Below are 26580 nucleotides of genomic sequence, written 5' to 3'. Positions count from 1 at the left end.
ATGAAATGCATGAGAATTGCCACCACTCTGCCATTGATACATAATTATCCGTATGGCTATACTTGATCCTATGGATATATATTGACCACAAAACCTCTATAGGGTTAAGTAGAAAGAACTCATCTTTAATATTTAAGATCTGAAATATATAATGGTAGCACAATTCAGGATTCAATCAGTGTGAATATTTAAAAAGGAATCCAAATATTTATTAGAAAGAAGAAATATTATGCAACATAATTAATCTACTAATGCACCTATTTTATCATTAATCACTTGACAATGATAAGGTCAGCTGTCTAAGAAAATAATCTTATGAAATATAAATCAACCCTGATTTTTTTGTAAACAGTGAAAGATGGACGGATTTGTCCATCAAATAAGGGCAGTCAGATAGGAAAAATGAAACCCAATCTTTTAATGATAAATTTGCATTTTATGATATTCAGAGCTAGTCTTTATAAACTTCATCATAAACATTTCCAGGACTTGGAAAACTGAATTGGTTTAAAATGGCTTGGCACCAGGGTCCCTATTTGAGCATTTATCCAGATTCAGCTAGTCACATAAGAAATGTTAATTATTAAAATGTTAAAGGTTAAGGATTACCACTTCTTGAAAGATGCTGAATTTGGATCTCAATGCCATGCCTTTTATCATTGGGAACACACTGCCTCCTCAGAGATGAATCCCACAAGCCTCAAAGACAATATTTACAATACTTTTAGTTTTGGGAGTGTTCAGGTACAAATTATCCTGGGCTGCCTTAATTCAATAGGCTTTTGATAGTTTTTCATTGTTGCATTTTTACTTTTTATTCTATGTCACTGTAAACTGCTTTCAGTCCTTTTACTCTATCAGTGGTGACCATGGTAGGGGATGAAAAAAGCTAAATGATAGCCAGGTATTTTTATTGGGGTAGCACCCCCCCCCCCAGGAGCCACTGCTGATTTGGTCCTTCTGTCCCTCTTCTTGGAGGACCAGCCCGTTTAGCCCAGACACACAGAAACACCTTGTGGGTTTTGTGAGGCTTTAAGTAAAATAATAGTCCTCTCTAGCCAGAAGTGATGAATCAGCAAACTGCTGCTGGATCTGGAAAGCAGCCATTTCTGAGCTCCTCCTTGATTAGGATTGTCTCCTCTTTTATGGTAGCAGGAATACCATCCACAGTCCAGAATACAGCAGTTCTCTTTCTCTCAAAACAACAAAGATTCTTTCCCCCTCTCAGTCCTATATTTCCTGCCTTTTTCCAGTCCCTCCTCAAGAGGCTGCCTCTTCTTTTCCCCCCCTCTGAGCTGCTGGGCTCCATAGTTCTGCTCCCTCACTTTGATTTCATTGCCTCTGCTGGAGACTACATCTCCCAACAGCCTCCCCTACAATCTCCTCCTCTTCCTCCACCTTTCTTTGAGTTCAAGAGGCCAGTTTCCAGCCACAGGGGCAGGAATGAAATACTACCAGTTCAGAAACGGTAGGAAAAAAATGCTACCGGTTCTGGTGAATTGGTAGTCAGCTGTGCAACAACCAGCTGTGCCGTGGGATTTATATTGGCTAGAAATCGTGTGGCACAGCTGATTGTTGCACAGCTGATCATTGGAATTTTTAAAAAACTTTTTAAAGTTTTTTTTTTTACTACTGGTTTGGGCACAAAGCAAATCGGTAGCAGACTTCAGAGCATTTCACCCCTGCACAGGGCTCCATTGCTTTTTGTATCCTATAAGGACTTTCACTGGTAATCAAGCTATAGGGAACCAACAGACAAGTTCTATGCTTTTTTCTTATTTTTTTTAAACATATCCTGTGCACTCTAATAAATTGGACTTTGTTACCACAGCAGTTCTTATGTCTATTGAGACAAATATTGACAGAGTGTGTGCTTCTGTATAAATAAAACTGAACAGATAACTCACAACTGAAACTAGCACAGATTCTGGTTAGCATCTGTTTCCATATTGTCTCATTTCTTCCTTAGTTACCATATCTCCAAAAAGATTAACTGAATAATAACCTGAACTATTTTTTCTTTATTATACGTAGACACGAAAGAAAAAGAAACTATTACAACTTTTCCCTAGCTAATCTCCTCTGAATATTTTCAGTGACAACACCCTGAATTCTGGACCAACGGGAAGTTGGAGTATGTGGTAATATTGTTAGAATTATGAATTATCTCCTTGAAGAATCCTAATAAAAGGGGATAATTCATAGGAGTAAGAGTTTATGTAGCAGCTTCTCGTTTATAGTTTCTGTTATTTGAACTGGAATCCAACCAAGTATAGAAGTACTGGAGAGTGAGGTGAGAGGGAAGAATGGAATGCCAAGAATAATTTTCCTGACTCACCAACGGATTGTTTGAAACTACTGGGCCCTATCATGTTATCGCCCTTCAGTGCTAAGATATGGCAATGATTTCCAGAAGGAAAAAGATGCTAAAAACTGGTACCCGAAAATGCACATTGACAAATTCCATTTTCCAAACAAGTCTGGGTGACACTGAAGTGGCTCAATCACAAGTTCAATCAGTAAAGATCTGAAATTATTTACTTTCATTACTGAAACATGGTTTTCAAAGACTTTCTTTAGCGCACAACAGGGGAGGCTTCCATGGTAGCTAATATTGGATATCCTTTCCTTTAGTTTTGAACGTTAGACATGAGCGCCAGTCCGTACAATGATTATTAGGATTATTTATTAAATATGTATGCCACTAAATCATCGAGCCCAGGCGTGTCCAACCTGTGGCCTATAATAAAAAAATGTAAAAGAATATAAAGGAAATTTGCTATTTATATATATTAATTATACTATAAATTTGGTATGTGGCCCAAGACAATTCCCCTTTCGCTCAGTGAGGCCCAAGCAAGCCAAAAGGTTGACAATCATGATCTAGAGACTGTGTAGCACTTAAAATTTCAATAAAACATCTTCAGTAAGAAAATTAACATGAACACAACAAAACATTCATGGTAGGAAAACTAAACCACGCCCACAAATAACATCATGAAACAATACTATGTGGGTAGCAAATGAGAAACAAAAACAACAATTAAAATGCACAACAAATAAGCAAAATAGCAAATCTTCAGCACAAAAGAGTAGGCTCAGAAGGGAATCTGGTTTTGTAGCAACATAAGAAGATTAAAAATAAATCCCCAACCACCCACTGAGGAGTGGGCGTGCTCAAAAGCTATAGATTTTCAGGGAGCAATGAAGAGAGAAAATGGAAACCTTAGTGAGAGGAAGAACAGAACAGAGTAGCATGGGTAGCTGACTGAAAAGGAGAATGTATTCATTTCTTTATGATGATCTTTTCGATGTCTGCTCTTCCCTGGAATGTTATCATTACCAAAAACAAATCAAAATATATGACGCTATATTAATAGCCATCTTGTTGTGATACATATGTCCAAACATTGATGGAATAGACACTTGGAATACCATTGTTTGCATCTTAATAACAAATACTCTCTAGTGGAAGAGTATTTCACAGCTTGAGGTGCTTCCGTTGAGAAGCCACTACTATGGATTTTAGAGGGCTAGATTTCATTTGATAATAGTAAAAGCAAAAAGCAATCAATTCATGGTGGAGCAAAAGATGACTGCCCTACAAACTAATTTTAGTGGTGTAACTTGTTACCCCTTTCCAATTTTCAATAGTTGAAACCACGTGGTTTTCAAAATGTCTCAAGTGTTCCCAACTATCAGAATATCTTTCTGTGTAAATTCATTGAAAGTATATTCAGTTCTAGATAACTGCAACATAAAAGAATGCTTCATAGCCTAGAGAAAAAGCCGAACAAAAACTGCTTCTAAAAGAAGGCATAGAGATTGTTAGAGGGACTCTCTTCGTCCTCTTCACTTGCATTTGACAGCTGAGATTAAATCCCACCATTTGTTACCAGATGAAGACCAATATTCAGGAACAAATGTCATTTTCCCCTTCAAGCTCATTTTAATTTGGCTACTATATTCTGAAATTCCTATTAACTTTTGGAAGAACAGACTGACAACTCAAATGTAGGACTCAGAAGGAGAAAGAACTCCACATTTGAGCGGAGTTCAATTAAAACACTGGGATTTTCCAATTAAAATTATTTAGTTATTATTATAAGGAATAAGACTTGGATAAGAGAGTCTGTGATGAATTATAACTTCAAATAACCTTTGGCACTGGTCATGCTGGTAGGGCATTGCTCTTTAGCCACAGTGGAAGGATCACAAATTCTCTGTTAGAACCAAACAAAGCTTTGAAGGCATGCTTTGCTTCATTCTGATTCATTTGCCTAGGAAAGCAACAGCACTGGGAAAGGTGGTACAAAAATTGAATCCTCTTCCAATTACTGGGGGTGCTACAAATGAGATGAACAGTTTCCCCCATGTAACACATCATGTCAAAGCAAAGCATTGTTGCCTAGCACAGGCCTATTTTCCATAAACTATTTTTTATTACTTAGACAAAATTCAAAAGATCTAACACCACCCAACTATACAATATGGAAGGTACAATACAATACAATACAATACAATACAATAGTAGAGTTGGAAGGGACCTTGGAGGTCTTCTAGTCCAACCCCCTGCCTAGGCAGGAAACCCTATACCGTTTCAGACAAATAGCTATCCAACATCTTCTTAAAGACTTCCAGTGTTGGGGCATTCACAACTTCTGGAGGCAAGCTGTTCCACTGATTAATTGTTCTCACTGTCAGGAAATTTCTCCTCAGTTCTAAGTTGCTTCTCTCCTTGATTAGTTTCCTATGCCACAATGATAAGAGACTACTGGTCTTATGATTTTTGTTCTGGGTCTGGACATATTGGTAAAGAAGAATTTTATATGTGACCTTAAACAAAGTAATATTTAAGGGCAATATCAGTCAAGACATAATGTACTTGTTGCCTTTTCTCATATAATTTTATCCACATTCTCTGAGATGGGAGACAATGAATCATCTAATCATACTCTAGTTCTCACTGGTTAGAAACACAAAGCTAATTAATATGAAAAATAGGAAGTATTAGTAGGCTGATCAGCTAAACTCCATGAAGAGTTATACTGATACACGTCCTAACTCAGAATCAAGTCCCAAGCTTTGCAGGCAGACAATTCCAGTTCAACCCTAGGACTCTTAAACTAGAATTGGAAAAGATCTTGAAACGAAAAACTGGGGCACCATTTCTAATTAATATAGATAATACTGAAACAGATGAGCCAACAATTTCACAAGGTAATGTAATTTTGTTACTCTGGATGTTTCCCTGAAAGAGTTAGGTATAGAAAATTGAGAGCAGAAGTTGGTATCTTAAGATAATTAGATCAGACTTGGATTTCTAATATATGCTTCACATCCTCCATTGGTAAGCATTCGCATTTTAGAAATAATTATTTGGGAACCTTGTTTTAGCCTTCTGACTTTAGCAACCTCTGTAAGAATCAACTGGATGACCCATTTAGTACTTAGTTTCTGAATCTCTTCTTTGGCAGTCTTAATTAGAGTACCACAAAAGTCTCATTATTTAGAGATGTCAACAACATTCTACATGTATTGTGATGAAGTAGGATTGCACCTCAAAGGATAATGTGTCATGCAAACTCTACTTAACACAAAGACAGACCAATTGACTAAAGCTAAGAAATAAGGAAAGATCCTTAGCTACCTTCTGGATTTTTTGCCATTATTTTAAATAATCTTCTTGTCCATCAAGAATAACTCAGAAATGATGTTTGCTCACTTTGAAGTATTGATAATGGTAATACATACGTTTTCTTATTATTTTCGCTAATTATTCAGGCTGATCCCAATTAGCTTTTCTATATACCTTTTTGATTTTTTGTGTGTTTAAAATGAAGTTATGATTTGATGTACAGTATCTTTCCCACCTACTCATCACCCCAAATATGGATGCCAATCAGAGACTTCAAGAGGGAAAGGATGTTCATAATACAGTATGCTAAAATTAGAGCACAACCTAATGATTTCAAGCTGCAAGCAAGAAAATGCAAAATCTAAAATTAAATTCTTTGTAGCACAGTAGGAGACAACAAGCCAAGTTGGAAACTGTTATGTGACTTTTAAATCTTTTTAACATTTTTCTTTACTTTTTTTTAAAAAATAAATATCAGGTGCAGCTTCCAATGTAGTATGTGGAGCTGCCCAAAAGCAGGGAAGAAATAAATAGAGAGATGAGGCTCTAGTGGAACTATCATAAGCTCATGGCCTGCATATGTTTGCAGCACTAAGCAATAACTTTGGGCAAAAGATAAATACATCACTGTCAACCATAATACCATCCAGAATTGCTCACTTTTGCCATGCATTTAGAACCAACACAGATTTTAGGTTATCACATGTTGGCTGCCAACCTAAATTTACTTTAATGGATGTAAACCAATTCAGTTCTATCATAAGATTTTCCTGTGTTTAACACTGAATATTGGATTTGGCCTTAAGGCTAAAGATTATTTTGTAAATTAAAATACCATGCCAACATATGTTTCACAGGTGTTGCGTAAATGCCACCTGTTTGTGGAAGGAGGGGCTTTCCCCATGTGTTTGTGAAACCACATACAGTTAAGTTATTGCATTTACTTTTGTAGGTTTTGTCCCTAGGTACCTTGCCTGAGTCCAGGAAATTTTTCAGAAGCTACAGATATTTCAAACTCCTAAAATTTGCATGGTAGCCTTAGAGAGCAATTTCTGGATTCCAGCAATAACTGAGGCTGAAATTATGTTTTGCTATGGGCACTTCTAGTGACATAACTGTGTTATCTTCATATGCTCTGAGGTTTAATAAATAAACAAATAAATGTGTGACTTCCATGGGAAACATTGCTTGTTCCTACCCTTTTCAAAGATATTTCAGCTTTGAAGAAGTCAGAAGTGTTCTGCAAGAGCCTGATACATACTCAAGCATAGGCTTCTTCAGTGATTTAAAAAACATCCCAATCTATTTTCCATAATTTAGTTAGGGAAAAGTGCAGTCCCTTTAAGTCCTTGGAAATTTTATGATACATAATCATAAAGCCCATTAATGAGAAATAATGGTTAATTCTACCCTGACCTTTCCCACTATAAAAGTAAAAAGTATACCCTATAGTCTTTCTATGTTGACTGCTTTCTCAGAATAAAAATTTAATCTACAAATTCCTCTTACCTATTGATTAGTGTACTTAACTTTAAAACATTTTTTTAAAGAATCCTGATTCATACATTTAGTATTCAACATTGGCTAGATAGTATATAAATTACTTGCTTCTAATGCCTGCTGGGATGGACAGCACTGTGTTCTGCCAGTTCATCTCTTTCCTTTGCGGTCAATCCAAGCCATGGTGATTGGCAGAGAGAGATCCTGCCCTCGGTCCCTACTGTGTGGAGTGTTGCAGGGATCTGAACCTATTCAACATCTACATGAGGTGCTGGGTGAGCTCATCCATCACTATGGGGTGAGGGGGTCATTTGTACGCTGATTAAGTAATGCTATGAACATTTTACCCTGTGCCTGGAAGCTGCAAGGGTCTGGATAAATAGCAATAACATTTAGACATATATTCCCCCATAGTCTTTTACAGCACTCTCTGAGTGGTTTATAAATGTCAGCATATTTTCGTCAATAATCTCGATCCTCATTTTACCAACCTCAGAAGGATGGAAGGTCTGAGTCAACCTTGAACCATTCAGAATCGAACTCCTGACTGTGGGCAGAATCAGCCTGCAATACTGCATTCTAACCACTGTGCCACCATGGCTAAGTCTTGTTGAAGAACAATAGCCTTCAGCTGAAGCCTGACAAGAATGAACGGCTTTAAATTTTTGGGCCCACCTGTTCCAGGACTATGCCATCTTTGGTTCCAGAGGGGGATGCACTACTTAAAACAGACCCTATGCACAGACTGGGGGTGGGGATCCTCCTAGACTCATAACTCCGGATCAACGAACAGTGGCAGTAATGATTAGGAGTGCCTTTCCATAACTTTGAATTGTATGCCCATTGTCCTTGTTCCTAGATCAAGGGTAACTACTCACAGTCACATGCCCTGGACACCTGATTGGATTATTATAATAGGCTCCACATGGGACTTTTTTTTGAAGAGTATCCAAAAATTTCAACTAAGCAAAATGCAATGTAGTGGGCAGTTATTGGTGTGCCTTCTAGAACACACATTACACCTCTGCTCTGTGAGCTACATTGGTTACCAGACTGTTTCTGGAATCAATTCAAGATGTTTTTATCCTACAGGGCCTTGACCTGGATTATTTGAGACATGGTCTTTAGTACCTGTATCACCATATGTATGCATGTTGTGGTCCTATCAGCTGAGGAACTACATTTGGCGGGTTCCAGATGATGGTCTTTATTGCCATTGGTACTTTATGAAATATCTCCACTCCTTCCCTCCAGCCCCTTGAGCAGGGGTGGGCTGCTATTGAGTTTGCCCAGGTTCGGGAGAACCCATAGCTAACATTATGGCCAGTGCTGAGAACCTCCGAATCCCACCCCTGGCTGGCCTCTCCTACCATGCCCCACCCCTGCCACCCCACCATGCCCTTCCAGGAGTCCCCATGCAGACCATTTTGGATGTGAGGTAATTACAGGACTTGGGGAGGGAGAAAAAGCCGGCCTCCTGGAGGGCCTCAGGAGCCCAGGGAAGGCAGTTTTTGCCCTCCCAGAGGCTCAATGAAAGCCTTCCGAGCCTGAGGAAGGTGACCCCCCCCCCGCCCATGGTGCAGGAGACCGACTAGGCCATGCCCACCATGGCCACACCCACCCAGCAACCGAGCAGAGAACCTGTTGCTGAAATTTTTGAAGCCCACCCCTGCCTTCGAGTGAGGCTGGCTCCATTTCTGTTGCTTTCCCCAAAGTCTCTCAAAACCTGATTGTGCCATCAGACCTGAAAACCTCGGGGGACTGGGAGATACTGAGGTGACTCCATGGTTATTAACATCTGCTCTTAACCTAAATATCTCTTTTCTCCTAGTTTTGAGTTTTTTTTTAAATAAAAGTTTATAATAGTAGTAATAATTATTTTTACACATTATATAAGTATTTTATCCTTGTTCTACATTGCCCAGAGTCACCTATTTTTGAAATGGGCAACTATGTAAATTTGATAAGTAAATGAATGCAATGCAATGAAATGAAGATGAAAACACCTTGAAACAATAAACCAATATTCAAATTCAGCCAGGTTTGAAATGTAGCTCTTGACATGCTACACAAAGCCTGGCATGCTCTGAGCCACTAGAATATCCTGTTCTAAGAGAAGATGTTCTTAAATGAGGCCACCATTCTTCTCGAGTAGGAAAAATAAAACAAGATGTCTCTTTCTGCTATTAAAAGAGACACAGGGAAAATGTGCAACGCTTCTATTCACTTATGAATAAAAGTACAAATTCACTTAAACTACAATCCTGAATAAGGATTTGGTGAGTGTAATACGCACTCAACTTATATTTGTCTAGATATATTTCTTCTGCAGAAAGCTTGGGAATCAACCTAATTCCAGATCTAAATATTCTGAAGTGCTTAGTCAAATAAACCATGTAGGACAGGGGTGTCCAAACTTGGCAACTTTAAGACTTGTGGACTTCAACTTCCAGAGCTGGCTGGGGAATTCTGGGAGTTGAAGTCCACAAGTCTTAAAGTTGCCAAGTTTGGACACCCCTGATGTAGGAGAACTAAGAGATCATCATCTAGTTTCAGTTCTGCATTTTGAACGGTTAAGCACACACTTATTTTTATTAGATGGAGTGGTAATCGCTCCCAAAGTTAAATACGTATCTGAATTATGCCTATATTTGAAAATCTGGCATAGATTTATGCAGAAAGCATGAAGTCAAGCCTTGTATAAGAGTACATGAGCTCAGAATTAAACACCACTGATTTAAATTGCATTTTGCTGCTAATTAATAAATAAATAAAGACACATGTTAGATAGAATATCTTATGCTACTCTTTATCCATACAAAACACTTTCTTAGCAAATTATAAGAAACTGTACAGATAAAGAAGTTTAGGAATCAAGAAGTAAAAAAACCTTTTTATTAAAAGAGGGGAGGAGAGGAGGGGAGGGGAGAGGATATATAGAGTTGTAAATTTATGTTGGTTTCATTGTTAAGCTTGTGGTGGGTGAATGGGGAAGAAAAAGGGCAAATAAAATCCACCAAGTATTTAAAATACTTTCTAAAAAGAAATACATTTGACACAATAGTAGCCTCCCTCACCAAACTCTGTATTCAGTGACTTTCACACAGGCATGATGATTTCTTCCTGAAAGATAATAGGTGGAAAAGATCCACAGTTGGCAATATATGCTGCATATCTAATACAGTATTCATCTTTGCTTTGAAACAACAGGATATCCATAGCAAAGCGACTGCTTGGCATGTATATAAAATTGAGCCTGTAGATCAGTGGTGGGTTGCAGGCGGTACGCCCCAGTACGGGCGTACCAGAGCCTGCCCAGGGCACTGGGTACCATTCTGGTACGGTGCTCCAGAGGGCCCACCCACTCCTTAACTGTCTTTAAGCTCTTTGACGCTTCCGCGCATGGCACGTACAGCACTGCGCAATGCTCTGCCGAGCAGCTGGAACATTGCAGAGGCTCGCGGAGGCATTGCTGGATGGTAAGACATATACATGCGCTGCATGCATGTACGCGCACACTGCACACATTCATGTGGAGGATGCCAGGACACCTTGCAACCGTACTGATTGCAATTGGATCCGGAACCCACCACTGCTATAGATGAATGAAGGTGACACACTTCTGAAGACCTGATTCATGCATTCATATTTCTGAATTTATGTAGATTAACTGATTTAGGCAAACAGGGACTTTCATAAAATGAGTTAGTTTGGGGACATTCTTCTTTCACAGAGATTATTGCTGGACAGCTGTTTAACTTTCTTCCTTCTACCTAGAACTGTTATTTGTATATACTTCTTCATGTGCTAATTTAATTAAGAAGCCTATCCTATGATTTGAGATACTGCAACACTAAGGATTGGAATGGTCCAGGCAGAATAATGAACTTTAATTCTATTGCAACCATCAATGCATCATCAAAACACTCTAGGTCTGTGAAAGAATTCTTGATTTTCTTTCCTTGAACAATGTGATAAGCCAATGGTGAAATTACCACTGATTATAATAAATTGGGAAAGGGTCTCATCTGCATATAAACTTGAATGATATAATGAGATTCATGAAGGTAAATGTTACAAAGAAATACCTAAAATTGCTAATTATTTTGAGAGAAGGAGAGATTGGGATCAACAGTGCAGCTAATGTCAAAACATTTATCTTAGCTCCTCAGCTTTACTTGGAGTGACAGTACAATCCCAAACAGTTGTTATGGTTCATGCACTGAAAAACAGGATCTGTGCAACTTGCTTGCTGTAATGATAAACCCTTCCAATTATGTCTTTGACAATGCAACAGCTCTTAGGAACAGAGCAGAAATCACCTTTATTCTTTTTATACAACTAATCTTTAGCTAAGTAGTTTCTCAACAGCTGGAAATAGTAATATGAGCAGTAAATCACAGAATTGACAGTTGGAAAGTCATAGATTACAGGGTTCACATACTAGGTCCACAGGAAACCTTAAGTACTAATTTCCTTAAGTCTTTTAAACTTTAAAATTAAAGGAATTAGAAAAACACAGTTCTTGAGATTGTGTTTGGGTTAAGCTCTGAATGTACACAAATGGTTCATTTCACACCTGAACAAATAACTGTGGTTGACTCAGACTACCTAGAACATCTCATACAACATTAATCTTAGTCTGATCCATAAACTAGTAGAAAAATAGTTGAAACTAAGCTTATGCATATGTATTAAATGTATGTATTAAAGTAAATGTTATTAAAGTAAGTAAATACGTAACTATTGTGCGTTGACTTTAGAATCAGAATACCAGTGTTGTCAATGGATTGCCATGCTTCAGGTGAAGAAAACTGAATTTATGCTTGAGAGTCATATCTCATTAAAAAAGTAAAACTCTTATTCCTTTTGGCCAAACCAAGTAAACACCATTAAGATAAAAGGTAAGAAACTAAACAACACATGCAAAGAACATATCAACAATCCTTTTTATGACAGTTAATCAAGTTTTGCTTTAACATTCACCAGATATATATGTACACTCAAGTACACTTTATTTTCTAAGAATTTATCTGTCTTTACTGAATGTCAGTGTGCTAAGAAAAGACAAAAAAACATTGTATCTATCATAATGAGGTAGAATATATGATTTTGATTCATCATATCTTTGAACTTTGAAATATACATATGTTTGCTTTTGAAAATACCACTTATCCAGAAGGAATTATAGGAAATGGAGGTTTGGAAAGAAAAAAACATTTTCAACAAAACATGTTGAATCTTTTTTCCCACTTCCTAATATTTCACCAGATAACTGTCAATTTCTGCAAAGGGTCTTTTTGTGTGTGTGTGTGGGGGGGGTTGTTGTTGTTGCCAAAACTGAAAAGAACGCAGCTGTACAAAAACAGATTGCAAGCAATTAAAATATAAAGACAGTTTAGTCATACCTTATTATGTGTCTGTGTTTGTCCAACCAATATGAGAATATTTGATGATATAATAGATAGGCAGAAATTAATTAGAATTATGGACCTCTCAGATCTGATGTACCTGTCCAAGTAAACACACACATATACATACACACAAAAGATTTTTTTTAAAATGTAGTCCATATCAATGTAGTAAATTCTTATTAAAACAAATCATTAATACTGATAATTTTTAAAGTATTTAATAACCATTTTAAAGCATAAATGTACGTAACTTCAGTAGTTTAAAATTAACTTTTTAAATGAACATTTAAATGAGTATTTAAACATCTTTTAGTTGGCATTGCACTGACTAATAATAATTAACATCAGCATTGGGAAGAAAGAAACAAAGAATGTTTCAACATCAGTAAGAAATTAGCAACACATATGGTAGATTTTGAAGTTTCCAATCTTGAATTATTTTGATACTGAAATTAGTTGATACTCTAACATCCACTTCAAAAGGATGCAGCTGTTTGAGTGGTTGCAGTCCACTGGGGAATTATTTTTACAGATGCCATAGAGAAATGACTATGAATTGAATTAACTATGAATGATAAATTTACTCATGTTCTTCCCATTCTCATAGGACACACAGTGGACATTACTGGAGGATTATGCCCACAAATGTAGTAGGAATGTCTGAGTGGCTGTTCATATGATTAACAAAGCTAAATTGATGGTTACATAGAAATGGATTATTCAGATTCAAAATGAAACATTGTTTGGCTAGATTTGTTTCACTAATTAAAGTACTGTTTAATTGTGTTTTATAAAGTATATAGACATTAGATGAGATAATTCATTCCATTGCTAAAGAGTAAATCTTGCACAAGCTTAATTTTAGTAAATTAATAACATCTCATTTACTAGATGGACTATCAGGTCTTTGTCATTCAATTTAAGAGAAAGCTCATAATATTTTGTACACGTTTATAAATATATTGTAAAATTTTCATCCCCTCTGATAATTATTCAAATAAGTTACAAATCTTGATATATATTTTTTTTAAAAATGAGGATTGATGTTTCAGGTCACCTCCAAAAACTGAGTCTGGAGTAAGCACAGGCTCAAAAATTATAGTAATATAATAATATATTTTTAGATAGTTCCACAAACTCCATGTTCTACTATAGCCATATAACTAAGATATTTGCTCCTAAAATAGTGAGTTTCAAAGAGAGGAAGTAGAAAGTTTAGCATACTAAACAATTTAAATATTATATTTTATAAAATATATTTAGTATCTAGAGATATTTTATTTTCTTAATTCAGCAAAAAATTATTTTACTACCTGATACTGCACATTGGATATTGTGGTTTATGTATATAAACATATTTGTCCAAATTATACAAATCCTGTATGGATTAATAAAACAACTCATTTTTATGTTGAAAAAAATATTTGGGGTTATACCTAACTGGGTATATTTTAGAACTGCTACAAAATTAGTTTTTATCAAGGAACTATATTACAATTTGATTTGCTCCATCAAAATCTCAGATTGACAAGGTTTTTTTTTTTAAAAAATACGAATCATTCCCAAACAAGCAATTTTACTACATGGTTACTGAAGAACACAATGAGTAATTTTACAGAAGTATGAAATCAAATCAATTTATTGCAGACATGATGGGCTACCTCTGTATCTTTAAGGGGACCTGGATAATGTTTTTTCAAGTAAACACACAAGGTTCCCTGGACCACAACTGTCTTCCCTCGAAACAGTTATTTTGCTCCACTTATTTTATTTTATTTATTTGTGTAATTTTTATAACCATCCATCTCACGAAATGATTCTGGGTGGCTTTATCTCACTTTCCTCCTTATGGTCACTTTACTGATGTAGCCCTATTCCTAGTTTCACATTACTTTCATTTTAACACAGCTGAAGATATAGTCATAAACATACCTTACGGTATTTATAATTCAACTTTACAGCCACTTGGGCCATAAATAGTGTAAAACTCCATAGAAGCCATCTCCATTGCCCCTGGCCATCACTTTGAAACAATAAGACACAGGAGGAATGGTGTTTTACCCTTACAGTTTATACAAGCTAAAACTATTATGTCTACTTCGTTCAACTTCTGATAGCATTGTATTTTAGGGAGTTCACCTACACATTTTAATATATGTAGATGTATTCATGTATTTATTTCCTCAGTGTCATGCATGAATATATATTAGTGATTAATAATAAACTAGTTCTGAAGTGTTCTGCTTCTTCTGAATCAATTGGATGAAGCATCTACTTATTGAGATATGATGGGAAAGAATAATCTGTAAGCATGCTGTAATTCAGTATCATTTTTTCCATTTAATGGTTACTTCATTTTTTCCCCTTCTACATTGCAAATGGTCAACTCTCTCAAATTGGGATTTTCCCCTTGCTTCCACTGTGAATGAGATCTAAGGGATAGCATATGCAATCAGTTGAATCTCAAGTGATAATTCAATTAGTGAAAATCTATAACCCCCCCTCCAAAAAAAAAAACGTTCAACCCCACAATTGTTGTTGGTGTGTGGAAATCCCTATGAGGTGTCTCAGACTGTGTTTCTGTCTTTGTGTATTCATGGGAGCATTCACTGTATTAAGAAAAAAAATGAAAATATGCAGTGGTTGAAAAATAGAATTTACTGAGGGCCTGTTATGCAATAAGCAATATTGTGCCACTGAATCAACAGGAACTAGGATTACATTAGTGGAAATGCTGAAGTACTAGGAGTACTTGTTACTCAATTGTTTTGTTTACCATAATGAACTATGGTCTCAAATTAAAGCTCCATATGGATCTAGGCTTCTCAACCAAAGGGACAGAGGTACACACATAGATCTTCATAGAAGTGAAAGGGACATTCTTTAAATATAATGGAAATTTAAAAGCAGGCGTTGCAACTTCACTATTCACAAAGATTTTTTGATCAGAACTGATGTCCTTTACACTATTAAAGAAAAAAAGTAGACATTTAATCATGAGTATTTTTTATCAAGGCAACCTGGTCTACCCAAATATGGGACGGAGCACACTGCTTTCACTTTCGCCTTTCAGCCCCAATCCAGGAGCTTTCACAGGCAGTTGCTTTCGTGACAAACTATTTTTGTGTTAAATTTATTTTATTTGTTGGTAAACATAAATTTAATTATGAGTAGGACAACATTAACAACAAAACATAACATTTTAAACAGAATCATTTGCATATTACACTATCTAATTAGCCACTCTTATAGAAGACACACATACTTTTATTTAGAGCAGAAAAGCTGGTTTTACAAAGCCACTTATCAATTACATACCTCCATAGTGCTGCATAGACAACTGCTAGGGTGATCAAAGCCAAGCATGAAAGGCCACTGCCTACTATTAGGGTTACTGAGGGAGCACCAGATGATTCCATGATCTGTGGATCATAACAAATATCTATCAGAGGAAACCATATTCTAATAACTGCAGCAAAAAAAAAAGATGTTGCAAATATAATAGCTACATAGCTATTTCATGTCAATGGTATTACCAGTAAGCAGCCATTCCTCCCTACTTTAGCCTCAATTTGAGACTGTAATGCTTTTAAACCCGTGGGATTTCAGCATACCAAATTAATACCTATTGTGTTGGCCTTGAATAGGGTCAAGACCAATTTGCCTCACCAGATAAAGAAATAGTTTTGTTTCTTTCCAAAAAGGTTAGTGATATCAACAGTTCAATGGGAGGCCATGATATTTATTGCCATTACAGATTCTTAGCTTTAGAAAAACAGCAACACATTTTGGAATTACATCTTCCCTTGAATGCCAAAGTAATGAGCTGAAGAAATAATTTGTTTTATTTTTACAAATTAAATGCTATCCAGTTCCTTTTCCAATACTTATGACCAAACTTTTTGACAGTATAATAACTTTCCCTTAAAGTCATACAATTTTTCTTGTGGCTTTAAATGGGTAAAAGAAACACCTATGGGAGAAATTAACAAAAATGCATAGAGTAATTGAACAATCTGGACCTTTAAAACAGACAGACAAAAAATTCTTCTTATGTTTAATATTTTCACAGTTGAAGAATAAATGACCTTGAGGAAGAAAAGTCTTTTTTAATTCAACCAAATATACCTCACACATTCTTGCGCTTGTACTTCTTTTATCAGTTTTTTAAACTGCAAAATGTATACGTCATTGGCTAATTAAACAATTAAACCAAGAAGTTTTCAGAGATACCCTGCTTGATTTAGCAATATGCTGCTGAAAAGCCTAAAGGCTCCAGTGTAAATTACATTTTATCTAGATATGATGTGTCATCTAGGCAATATAAAACATATTGCTTAAAATGGATTTTGAGTTTATTTCAGTCAAACACTTCTAGGTTACAGGTAAGATGATTGCTGACTGTACAGTTAACACTGTTTCCCTTAGGTTGCCCAGGTGCTTGAAAATCTATTTTAATAGGCAGGGCTTTTAAAAAAATAAATAAGACCAAATCCATACACAGTTATTTTTAGTTATTTTATATTTTTGTTCTAGTTTTATGCATATAGAACTGTCTCATAAATGTCAACAAATAATATATATTCCTTGTACTGAAAATGCACAACTGCAATCTGTTTAACAAGAGTGGCTGGATTCCCTATTCTACTGGCACTAATGATCAGAAATATCTCGCTCATTCCTATTTCATTAATTTATTCTTAAACGTAATCTATTACAGCTTCGAAGTTTCCTCTTTACCAATAGACCTGCTCCACATCTGAAATTGATAGTAGTTGTTTATGTGGCAAAAAAAAATCTGTAATTCATTTCCATAAACTGTAAGCTACGGAGGGAGAAGATACCATCTCTTTCTGACCCGCAGCAGTGATATAATTCCTGAATACAGGTTACTGAAATATCTCTGGAGTTAATCCGGAATGCATTAAAACATTCTCCCAGCCTTTCCATTAAACTCAGGGATTTTTTTTTTTTCAGTTTCCCTCCCCTCCTTTGTTACTTACTATTTCTCTAGGTTGCTGAGCCAAAATGGCGAAGGTAGAGAGACGATCACATAAGCATTTCGTATGGGATGCATCGGTAAGCACAGTTTTACATCCCTGGGTGGACCAGGTTCCCAAAGAGTCGTTCCTGCAAGAAGAGAGAGAGAGTGGGGGAGAGAGAGAGAGAAAGGGAGGGAGGGTGGATGAGAGGCAGAGGAGGAGGAGGAGGAAGAGAGAGAGAGAGAGAGAAACCGGGATAATTACGGCGGGCGGTCAATTCCGTGAAAAGAAAAGGCAGTTTAATTGAGAGCAGAGTCTAGTGTGAGTTCCCGGACAGAAGAGATCTACTTGTTGTTGAATAGGACTTAATTTAGATGCATCTCCAGCTGTACAGTAATGCGGGGAGGGGGGAATAGAGGCGGTGGGAGGGGGGGGAGAGTAGAAGGCAAGCAGGCAGCTCTGCCGAACGCAGTGAGCTGTCCAAAGCTCTTGGTGCTGAAACCACGTTCAGCTTCAGAGTTCTTTCTGCCAGCCAGAGAAGCGGAAGCTTTTCCCCACCGTCCGCCGCTTCCCTTAACTCGGAGCACTGCAAAAACTCATCGCGGGGGGAATAAAACAAAAGCCTCTTGTGGCGTTCCCTCTCTCTCCCTCCCCCCACCCCCACCCAGTGCATACCATCGCTGCCTGGATCTGGCTTCACGCTTATGTGAGGCTACAACCTCTCTCTCTCTCTCTCTCTCTCTCTCTCTCTCTCTCTCTCTCTCTCTCTCTCTCTCTCTCTCTCTCTCTCTCTCTCTCTCTCTCTCTCTCTCTCTCTCTCTCTCTCTCTCTCTCTCTCTCTCTCTCTCACACACACACACACACACACACACACACACACACACACACTCTGTCTCACGCGTGTGCAATTTAAATGCGGATGGCCGTGAGATATCTGCCTGATTAAGACTGATTTGAGATTGGCCGATTCTTAGGTCTTCCTCTGCTGCTCGGCTACGCTCCTTGCTGTTGCTATTAAGGTACAGATTCTGCTCCGGTTGGGTTTTAACGTTCAAGCCGGAGGATTTCACCCTGGAAACCGGCAACAGCATTCCTCCTCCAACTCTTCCTCTTTTTTTGCCGCGCCTCTAGCAGTGGGGTGGATTTCAGCAGGGCACCACATCTTCAAAGAGACACCTGGTCGCCCTCCAGACTTCCCCCTGTCCAACTCGATTTCATCCTTCCCCCACCCTCCCCTCTCAGTTCCAGGGGTATTCGGGGAGGGGGGAGAGGGCTGGTTGGAAGTATTAAGGGATTCCCCCCCCCCAACGCCAACCTTTTGGTTTTGCTTTTTAAAAACAATCACCTATCTCTGATTAGATTAGCCCTTTAAAAAGACAAAAGCTCCTGCTCAAATCTTCACCAGCAGAACAATAAAATGGTACCAACCCACGTTTTCCTTGTGCGGAGAAAAAGAACGAGGCAGGAGTGGGGGTGGGGTAGCAGAGAGAGAGAGAGAGAGAGATAGCAGGGATATTAATCTTGCCTCCGTGTGAATTAAAGGCATTTGGGGTGGGGGTGGGGGCTTTTGAAAGAATTCAAAACTGCTATCACTGATTGTATGTATTGCATATTAAAATGGGATATTTTCCTTTTCCCTTGCATCCCTCTGCATAAATAATCTCTCTAGCCCACCTCAGGTTCATTGCCAAGCTTCGTATGCAGCTATTCACATATTGCCTAAGCTTCTGCTTATGCACTAGTGGGAGGACTCTGCCAGGAACAGCAAACTCTCTTACTTTCCCTCCCCAAGGTCCTTAAAATAAAAAGAAGCTGGAGTGAAGGAGTGAAAGCTTTCGCTTTCAAATACCACCCCCTTCTCTCTGCCTTTGAACCACCTGCTTTGGATTTCCCTCTTATTTCACGGGCATTATTGTAAACAGCAATCCTTACGCACTAGTCCTTTTTCCTTCGAAAGGTACATCATCCCAACCCACTGTGCACCACTTTATTCTTCAATGCCCTGCGGGTTCATCCTTTGGCATTATAAATACTTTCAAGACCAGCCCGTAAAATAACGCTAAGCCCTAGATGTCGTTTAACTATAAAACAAAATACAATTTATTAAAAACTTGGAAACTATCACTACTAAATGTATGTGCCACGGATGAACTGCACACATTCATTGTATTTGTCCTCCTGGATATTGTTTTAGTAAAACATTGTTTTGTCTTGTGTTGTTTGAGTCAAACAGTATTGTTTTGTCTTGTGCTGTTCAAGCACAAATGAAATACATTTATCAGAGATGATTAAATATTCAAGAAGATTCTAGTTTAAGGGAAACTGATATGGTAACACATAAAAACAATATTTAGTTTTTAATTCAGTTCAATTCAAAAGAATGCTTAATAGAACTGGACTAAACATGGAAAGTACTGGGCCACAGCCTAATATTTGGTTGAAGGCTACTAATTTCAGGATATGATGGTTAGAGCTGGGATAGCTTGTTTGGTTGCCATCATATTTAAAATTGAAACTCAATCCACTATGAATTAGACCATAAACCTCAGCCAATTATGAAGGAGGAAGAAAATGCAAGGTTTGTTTTACTTAAAACTATATTGTCTACAATGCACACTCATGTCCATCTTATTAAGCTTAGATAATTTCTAGATCATCAGTTTGATGGCTAAAGTCTGCACTAGAAACTAGAAAACTATGAATTCAAGGCTTCCTGTAGGGGAAAAACCTAGCTTGGATGAATAGATAGAAATCTAAAAAGTTATTTAATATCATTAGCCACAATTCATGGTGATCCTTAGGGGATGTACAGAGCTCTGTTTACATAACCTGGATTTTTGCGGTCTTGTTGTCTTCACTGTACTTCTTTGGACACCAATTATACCACTCTGTGCAGTGATAGTAATGATTTGTTTGGTAACCAAGGAAAAACAAGAAGACAAGGGGCCCTGATTCCAGAATCTAATAAAATCTATTGGTTAAATGGTTATTGGGCTTCCAAATTTATGTTGTTTTTGCGGCACGTCTTTCTCTTCCAAAACCATTTTTGCTATAGTTGGTTCACATATACATCTCATAATATATAGGGTATCTATAATATATGCAGTTACTTCCTGTGTAAATTTCAAGGGCCTTGAGAAAGACATGAAAATGCAATCAAAGCAGTCAATTTGTTGTATGACTTTGATGCATTAATGATGAAACTTGGAAGCCAACCATGTCATTCCATTTATTCAAATGGTCTTTCTCTATTTAAATGGAATGATACACTTAGTGCTATATACCAAGCGTTATAGCATTGGTTCTCTATAAGCTAGGCTTGCCTAAGATCATCCATTAAGACTACAAGCAAACTGTGAAATGATCCAGAATATTTTTGCTCCTGATTTGACCACTGCATTGTACATGTGGAGGATGAGAGAAATTAGGAAACCTTAAAAATGTATTTCAAAAACAGGACAAGACTAAAAATTGTGCGTAATTATAATTTCAATAGATTAACGCAGCATTTTTTTAAAAACACTTTTTATTTTCAAGTCAAAGTTTTTTCCTTATATAATTTAACTAAAAATTCACCTTAGCTCTGTGCATGACTGCTATTCCCCAAAGTGTTACTCCCCTAAATGAAATTTGCTTAGAATGCACAACTGCAGCAGCAGCGGCAGCTCCTGGAAAATTGTGCCACCTATTGTTGCCTGAATCCATCTGTATTTTTGATAAACTATCTCCTTCTTTCCAAAAAGCTAATACTGAAAAGGATTATTTCTAAGGTTTAAGTCATATTTCCACACAAGACACTTTCCATTTGATGATGGGAAGTACCCAATATATCAAGGAACTATAACAACAAGAAAAAGAACCACAATTCAATTAGAAAATGAAGGACGCTGCTACCCTTTGCATTTACACAAGTGCCTGTGATTCTACTCCATTAGTTTCACCACCTAATTTTGGGAACAGTTATCAGAAGGGACAGAGTAGAAAAGTCATCTTAATTGACTGGAATGAATCTTGCTTTACTGTGGCTCCAGTCTAACGCCCATTCAATAACTGAAGGTCTATAAAGGAATATACAAGTGCAAAGGGAGTAAGGGCACACAACCTATACCTGGAAGTATGGATACTTTCAGCTATTCATACAAATAAATTTGAAGAAATCACAGATTTGGAGAAATGTATGAAAACTTTACCTCTTACACACACACTCAAGCAAAACCATTGCAAAGCCCAGAACACTCATAAAATAAGAATCCAGAGCCTTACTGAACTGGTTGAGATCATCCCCAGGAAAGCTATGATTTGATCATGATTGGAGGGAGCAATATTTGTCAGCTCTTTGCTCCCTCTACAACCTTCAGTTTTCTTTCAACATTGCTCTGAAGAGTCCTTCAACCTTCCCAATTGTATGTTCAATGTCAGAGCACAGATAGGGAGACAATAGAGGTTGGGAAACAATGAAGATTGCTTCCTTCCTCCTCCTATCAACAGAAAAGTTCTACTGGCTTGGAAATTTTCTGTGGATGGAAGAAACATTCCTGTTCACAGAAGACTGACTCTGGAGCCAAGCCAAAGAGAATAATTAAGTTTGCATAATAACATGACTACTTAAATTTATCACGCAATTTCAGTGTTCACAAAATATATTTTTGAGTATGTATTCAGAACAACTTTTTAATTATCCTCCTTAAATTCTATATATTTTCAAAATGATCTGTCTACAATTATAAATAGACTAAATAATGTATAAATTTTTAAAAAATGAAAACAAATCTGTAGTAAATGGGATATATGTGATTCATTTAGCCCAAATGCATCTTGTTACTTCTGTAGGATCCTGTACAGTAATGGTATCCTCTTATCTTCACTACCGGTTCGGTAGCAGGAGCACACGCATTTAGGTGGGTGGGTGGCGCATCATGCTGCTCCACCCACCCACCTAAATGCTCCCCACTGGTTCACTTGAACCAGTGCGAACAGGCAGAATACCACCTTTGATCCTGTAGCTATGGCTTTTCAGTTCCTTATATTAGTCAATCAAGTGGTGATTTTGTTTTAACCAAACTTACGCTATTTAAAAAAACAAACATGCCAAAGCAAAGGCCCCCATGAGCTACTAATTCTGGAAATTGTATAATGAGCCTTTTTGGAAGACAAAAGAAATTCTGGAAGTTAGCAGCACATCAAAAACAGGAGATAACAGAAGCAGCATGATCACTTAGGGTCTGCCTCTTTTATGTAGACATCAACACTATAGTACATGCATGTATGAAGAGGTGGAGCTTGTATGGTGATTCCATTCCTCTTGCTTTGCCATTTTTGACACACATACACACAGATACTCTTGCCGCTATGGCTGCTGATGAAACAGTTGTCTTTTGGAATAGCTGGATAGATCCTTAAAAGTTAGTCTGTATATATGTTTGACTCAAGTCTTTGGTGACAAAGCAAGAAGCCCCTCACTTCATCGCTCTTGTCAGACATCAGCGAGGCAGAGAAACAGGGAAACCTGTTCTCAGTGTGCACATGCGCAGAGCTGCCAGAAGGCAAGAAAAGTTAAGACAAAAGGGACAACTCGGGAGTAAGGCTTGGAGGTGATTGGCCCCTCCCATAGGACATACAGGAGGAGCAAAGGCACATGAGCCTTTGCAGGAAGCAACTTTGTTCGTTCTGGTCGGTTTAAATTCTGAAGCTCCTTTTCGACTTTTTGCTCCATGTGGCCTTGCAAGCTAATTGCCAATTAGGTCTTTGGCAGCATTTCAAGGGAGATAAAGGTGGGTGCTTATTACCCTTATCCCGAAAGGCTTTGGCAGACTTCTGTCGGACTCTTTACAAACTATTTGTGACTCGTTAGGGGATGTAAACGAACATAATTCACAGCCGTTGAAATAAAAAGAAGGTTTTTGTGCCTTTTACTGTCAGGAAGCCTAGGTCAGAACAGAAACCTTTCAAGCAAGTTACACATGGAATTCTTCCAAAAGTATCTTGAGAAATATAATTTCTAAGAGTGGGTAATTATTCTATGGTGAAAAATAATTTACAGAACTATCTATGGGAGAAGCTATGGGTTATACAGCAGAATGCCACAATTAATGCTTTATGGTATCATTTCACCAGATCTGCACAAGTCCTAGTTTATCTAAGAGAGGTGTAATTTATTTCTTAGCTTTTATAGAAATCTCATTCTAAGTTTTCAAGATATTAGATGGTTCAGCCCTTACAATGTTTTCCTATCTCTCTCAAAGACTACTATCCTTCCTTTCTTTTGGACCCTCCCTATGCAGATCCGAAGGCTCAAGATTGCCACTATGATCACAAGCACAATGGCAGTGGCTCTTCTTTAATGCTCTCAGCCAATGCTCACAACTGCTGTAAGGAAGGAAGTGCTGCTGCCCATTATATGCTTACATGGAGCCCAGTCGCCTTGATAATTTTGCATCTTGCAGGATGACAAAGTATTGATTGTCTAATTAGTTGCTTTCCAGAGATGTAACGCAATACAAATTGTGTACTGAATAGAAGCACATGTTTCCTCTTTGTACACAGCAAAGCTTTTGTTTATCTGGAATGTGGGAGTTAATTCTGGAAATAATATTTAATTGCTAAAGCAATACTGGGGAAATACAATGAAGAAATGATGAGTTATTTACCTGTCAGCTTTATTATGCAATGCAGCCTTCACAACATGATAGTCTCAACATCTCTTAGGTTATATATATATTCTGTCATCCTAGGCCATAGGATGGGGGATACTTAGCTGATATAAGGGAATTCTAAAATCATGTAAAAGAATAAATTGTAGGAAGCTGCTCTAGGAGTGTTCTTCCTGGGCAGTCTTTTGCCCAGTGCGGCTAAGATTATATTGATTTTTAAAAGTCACTCACATCTATTGACATTAAATCAATATTTGGATTTCTACACAGATTTTTGCTTTTGTTTTAAAGCATAGATGGTTCAGCGAAATTTATTTGGCCAGTTTTAGAATAGTGGCTCAACTTCTCAGCCAGGATAAATTTGTTTGAATTCCCTTCTGCTCTAGGATAAAGTTCACATAGCTCAGCTCCATTGGAAACTGCCCTTTTACTGTGACTATAAAAGTAAGGTAAAGGTTCCCCACACACATATGTGCTAGTCATTCCTGACTCTAGTGGGCGGTGCTCATCTCTTTTTCAAAGCTGAAGTGCAAGCGCTGTCCAAAGACATCTCCATGGTCATGTGGCCGGCATGATTAACGCCGAAGGTACACAGAACGCTGTTACCTTCCCACCAAAGGTGGTCCCTATTTTTCTACTTGCATTCTTACAGGCTTCCGAACTGCTAGGTTGGCAGAAGCTTGGACAAGTAACAGGAGCTCACTTGGTATCGCAGCGCTAGGGATTCGAACCATTGAACCACCAACATTTCTGATCAACAAGTTCAGCATCTTAGCCACTGAGCCACCGTGTCCCCTTTACTGTGACTAAGAATGAGCTTTAATGAGTGTCAAAAAAAGCCAGAACTCTAAATAAGGAATCTGAAAAATAATCAAAGTGCCCTGTTTTGTCGCTTTTCTATTGGATAGAATAGACTTACAGCTTTATACATACTGTAACTGTAGTTATGTATCCTAATTTCCAAAAAACAGTGCATGTATTAGAAACTTGCCCCATTATCAAGAACTGTGAACTTTGGGTCATCTTTTACATATTTAGCTATTCTATAGCATCTTCACAGAATCATAAAATATGATGACTGGAAGGGGCGTCAAGATCATCTAGTCTAACTCCCTTTCCAATTCAACAATCCTTGACTATAGCATCCTCTGCAAATAATCATCCAGCCTCTGATGAAACACCTCCATCGAAGGAGACCTCCCTCCCTGGAACAGGATGCCTTGGCACCATCTCCTGCCAAGGCATCCTGTTCCATGGCTGAATTGCTGCTACTTTTAGAAAACGTTTCCTGATGTTCAACAAACAGCATCTATTTCCTTGCCATTTAAACCTATTGTTTCTTGTCCTGCCTTTGGAATAGCTGAAACATTCTTCCTAGTATTATTCATGTCAGCCCTTTGGATATTTAAATACAGCTGTCATGTCTCCTTGCAATCTTCTCATTTCCAGGCCAAATCCTCAGGAGTTTCCAAACCATTCTCTGCTTTTCTTTCCAGGATCTCAGTTTTATTGAATTAATTTTTTTTGGGGGGGGGGGATTCTGCAGGGTTAGGGTTCCTCTGCAGGCTGATCATCAGAGGTGGGTTCCTACCAGTTCGGACCAGTTCGGACGAGTAGGTAGTAACTCGGCCAGCCACACTTCTGAACTGGTTCTATAGGTGGCAGCGTAGGCATCACCATCTTGCTGTTTGCTGCTGCACATGAACAGAATTTTTTTTTACTACTGCACATTTTTTGTAGTGCGCACGTGTGCATAGCGTGCATCAAGAGCGCATGCACATGCAAAGCGCATACACAAAGTGCATCCCTGAGCAAACCGGCAGTAACAGAAGCTGGAACCCACCCCAGCTACTCATTCTAATCCTACTTCTAGTCAATTGTTTAGCAATTTGACAGTACATCTTGTCACGTGCCAATAATAACATGGTAGCATCCAAAATAAAGCCAATAATATAATATGGTATATAATAGTATAAATGTACTATTAATATATATTATACGAATTGATAATATATTAATGTATAGTCTAGTAATAATACAATCTGATATGAATCTATGAAGAAAAACGTTCCATAGAAATGTGCTCCTTCTTTGTTGCTGTGACTGTATAGCATGAGTAGCCATCTATTTCTTGTAATTATAATTGCTTGGTGCTTCAGTGGTGTTAAAAACGCCTTCAATTTTGTGAATGCTCAACTTTTATTTAAAATGCGATGGTTTATATCCTCAGTGTCTGTGTATTCCCTCGCTACAAAATTCCAATACTGAAGAGTCATTCAGCCTCACCCTTTCATCAACTGTTACATTTGTTTTAATTTATTTAGTTCACCTGCTGGCTATGTTCTCCCCTGTTGTGGTAAGACCGCACTTGGAACAATCATTCAACTCCATTTTGT

General features: G+C 37.6%; 1 protein-coding gene across 4 annotated transcripts in view; it reads right to left on the bottom strand.

The window, feature by feature from the left end:
- ADGRB3 (adhesion G protein-coupled receptor B3) overlaps positions 1–26580 on the bottom strand; it is a 514089-nt gene that overhangs the window by 131896 nt on the left and 355613 nt on the right. For 3 of the 4 annotated variants that reach the window (XR_014174267.1, XM_081940251.1, XM_081940252.1), the window contains exons 17-19: positions 17556–17682; positions 15871–15974; positions 12547–12649 (exon numbers count right to left, since the gene is read on the bottom strand). The exons of the other annotated variant lie outside the window; for it this stretch is intronic. Coding sequence is in view for 2 of the 3 variants with exons in the window: in XM_081940251.1 (XP_081796377.1) it covers positions 12547–12649; positions 15871–15974; positions 17556–17682 (334 nt within the window). In the remaining variant the exon portion in view is untranslated. The remainder of the gene's footprint in view (positions 1–12546; positions 12650–15870; positions 15975–17555; positions 17683–26580) is intronic. 4 annotated transcript variants of the gene reach the window in all.

The sequence above is a fragment of the Natrix helvetica genome, assembly GCF_964273705.1.
Source record: "Natrix helvetica genome assembly, chromosome: 2".
Taxonomy (NCBI): Eukaryota; Metazoa; Chordata; class Lepidosauria; order Squamata; family Natricidae; genus Natrix; species Natrix helvetica.
Note: the sequence above shows the minus strand (reverse complement) of the source record. Positions and strands in the feature narration are given on the sequence as shown.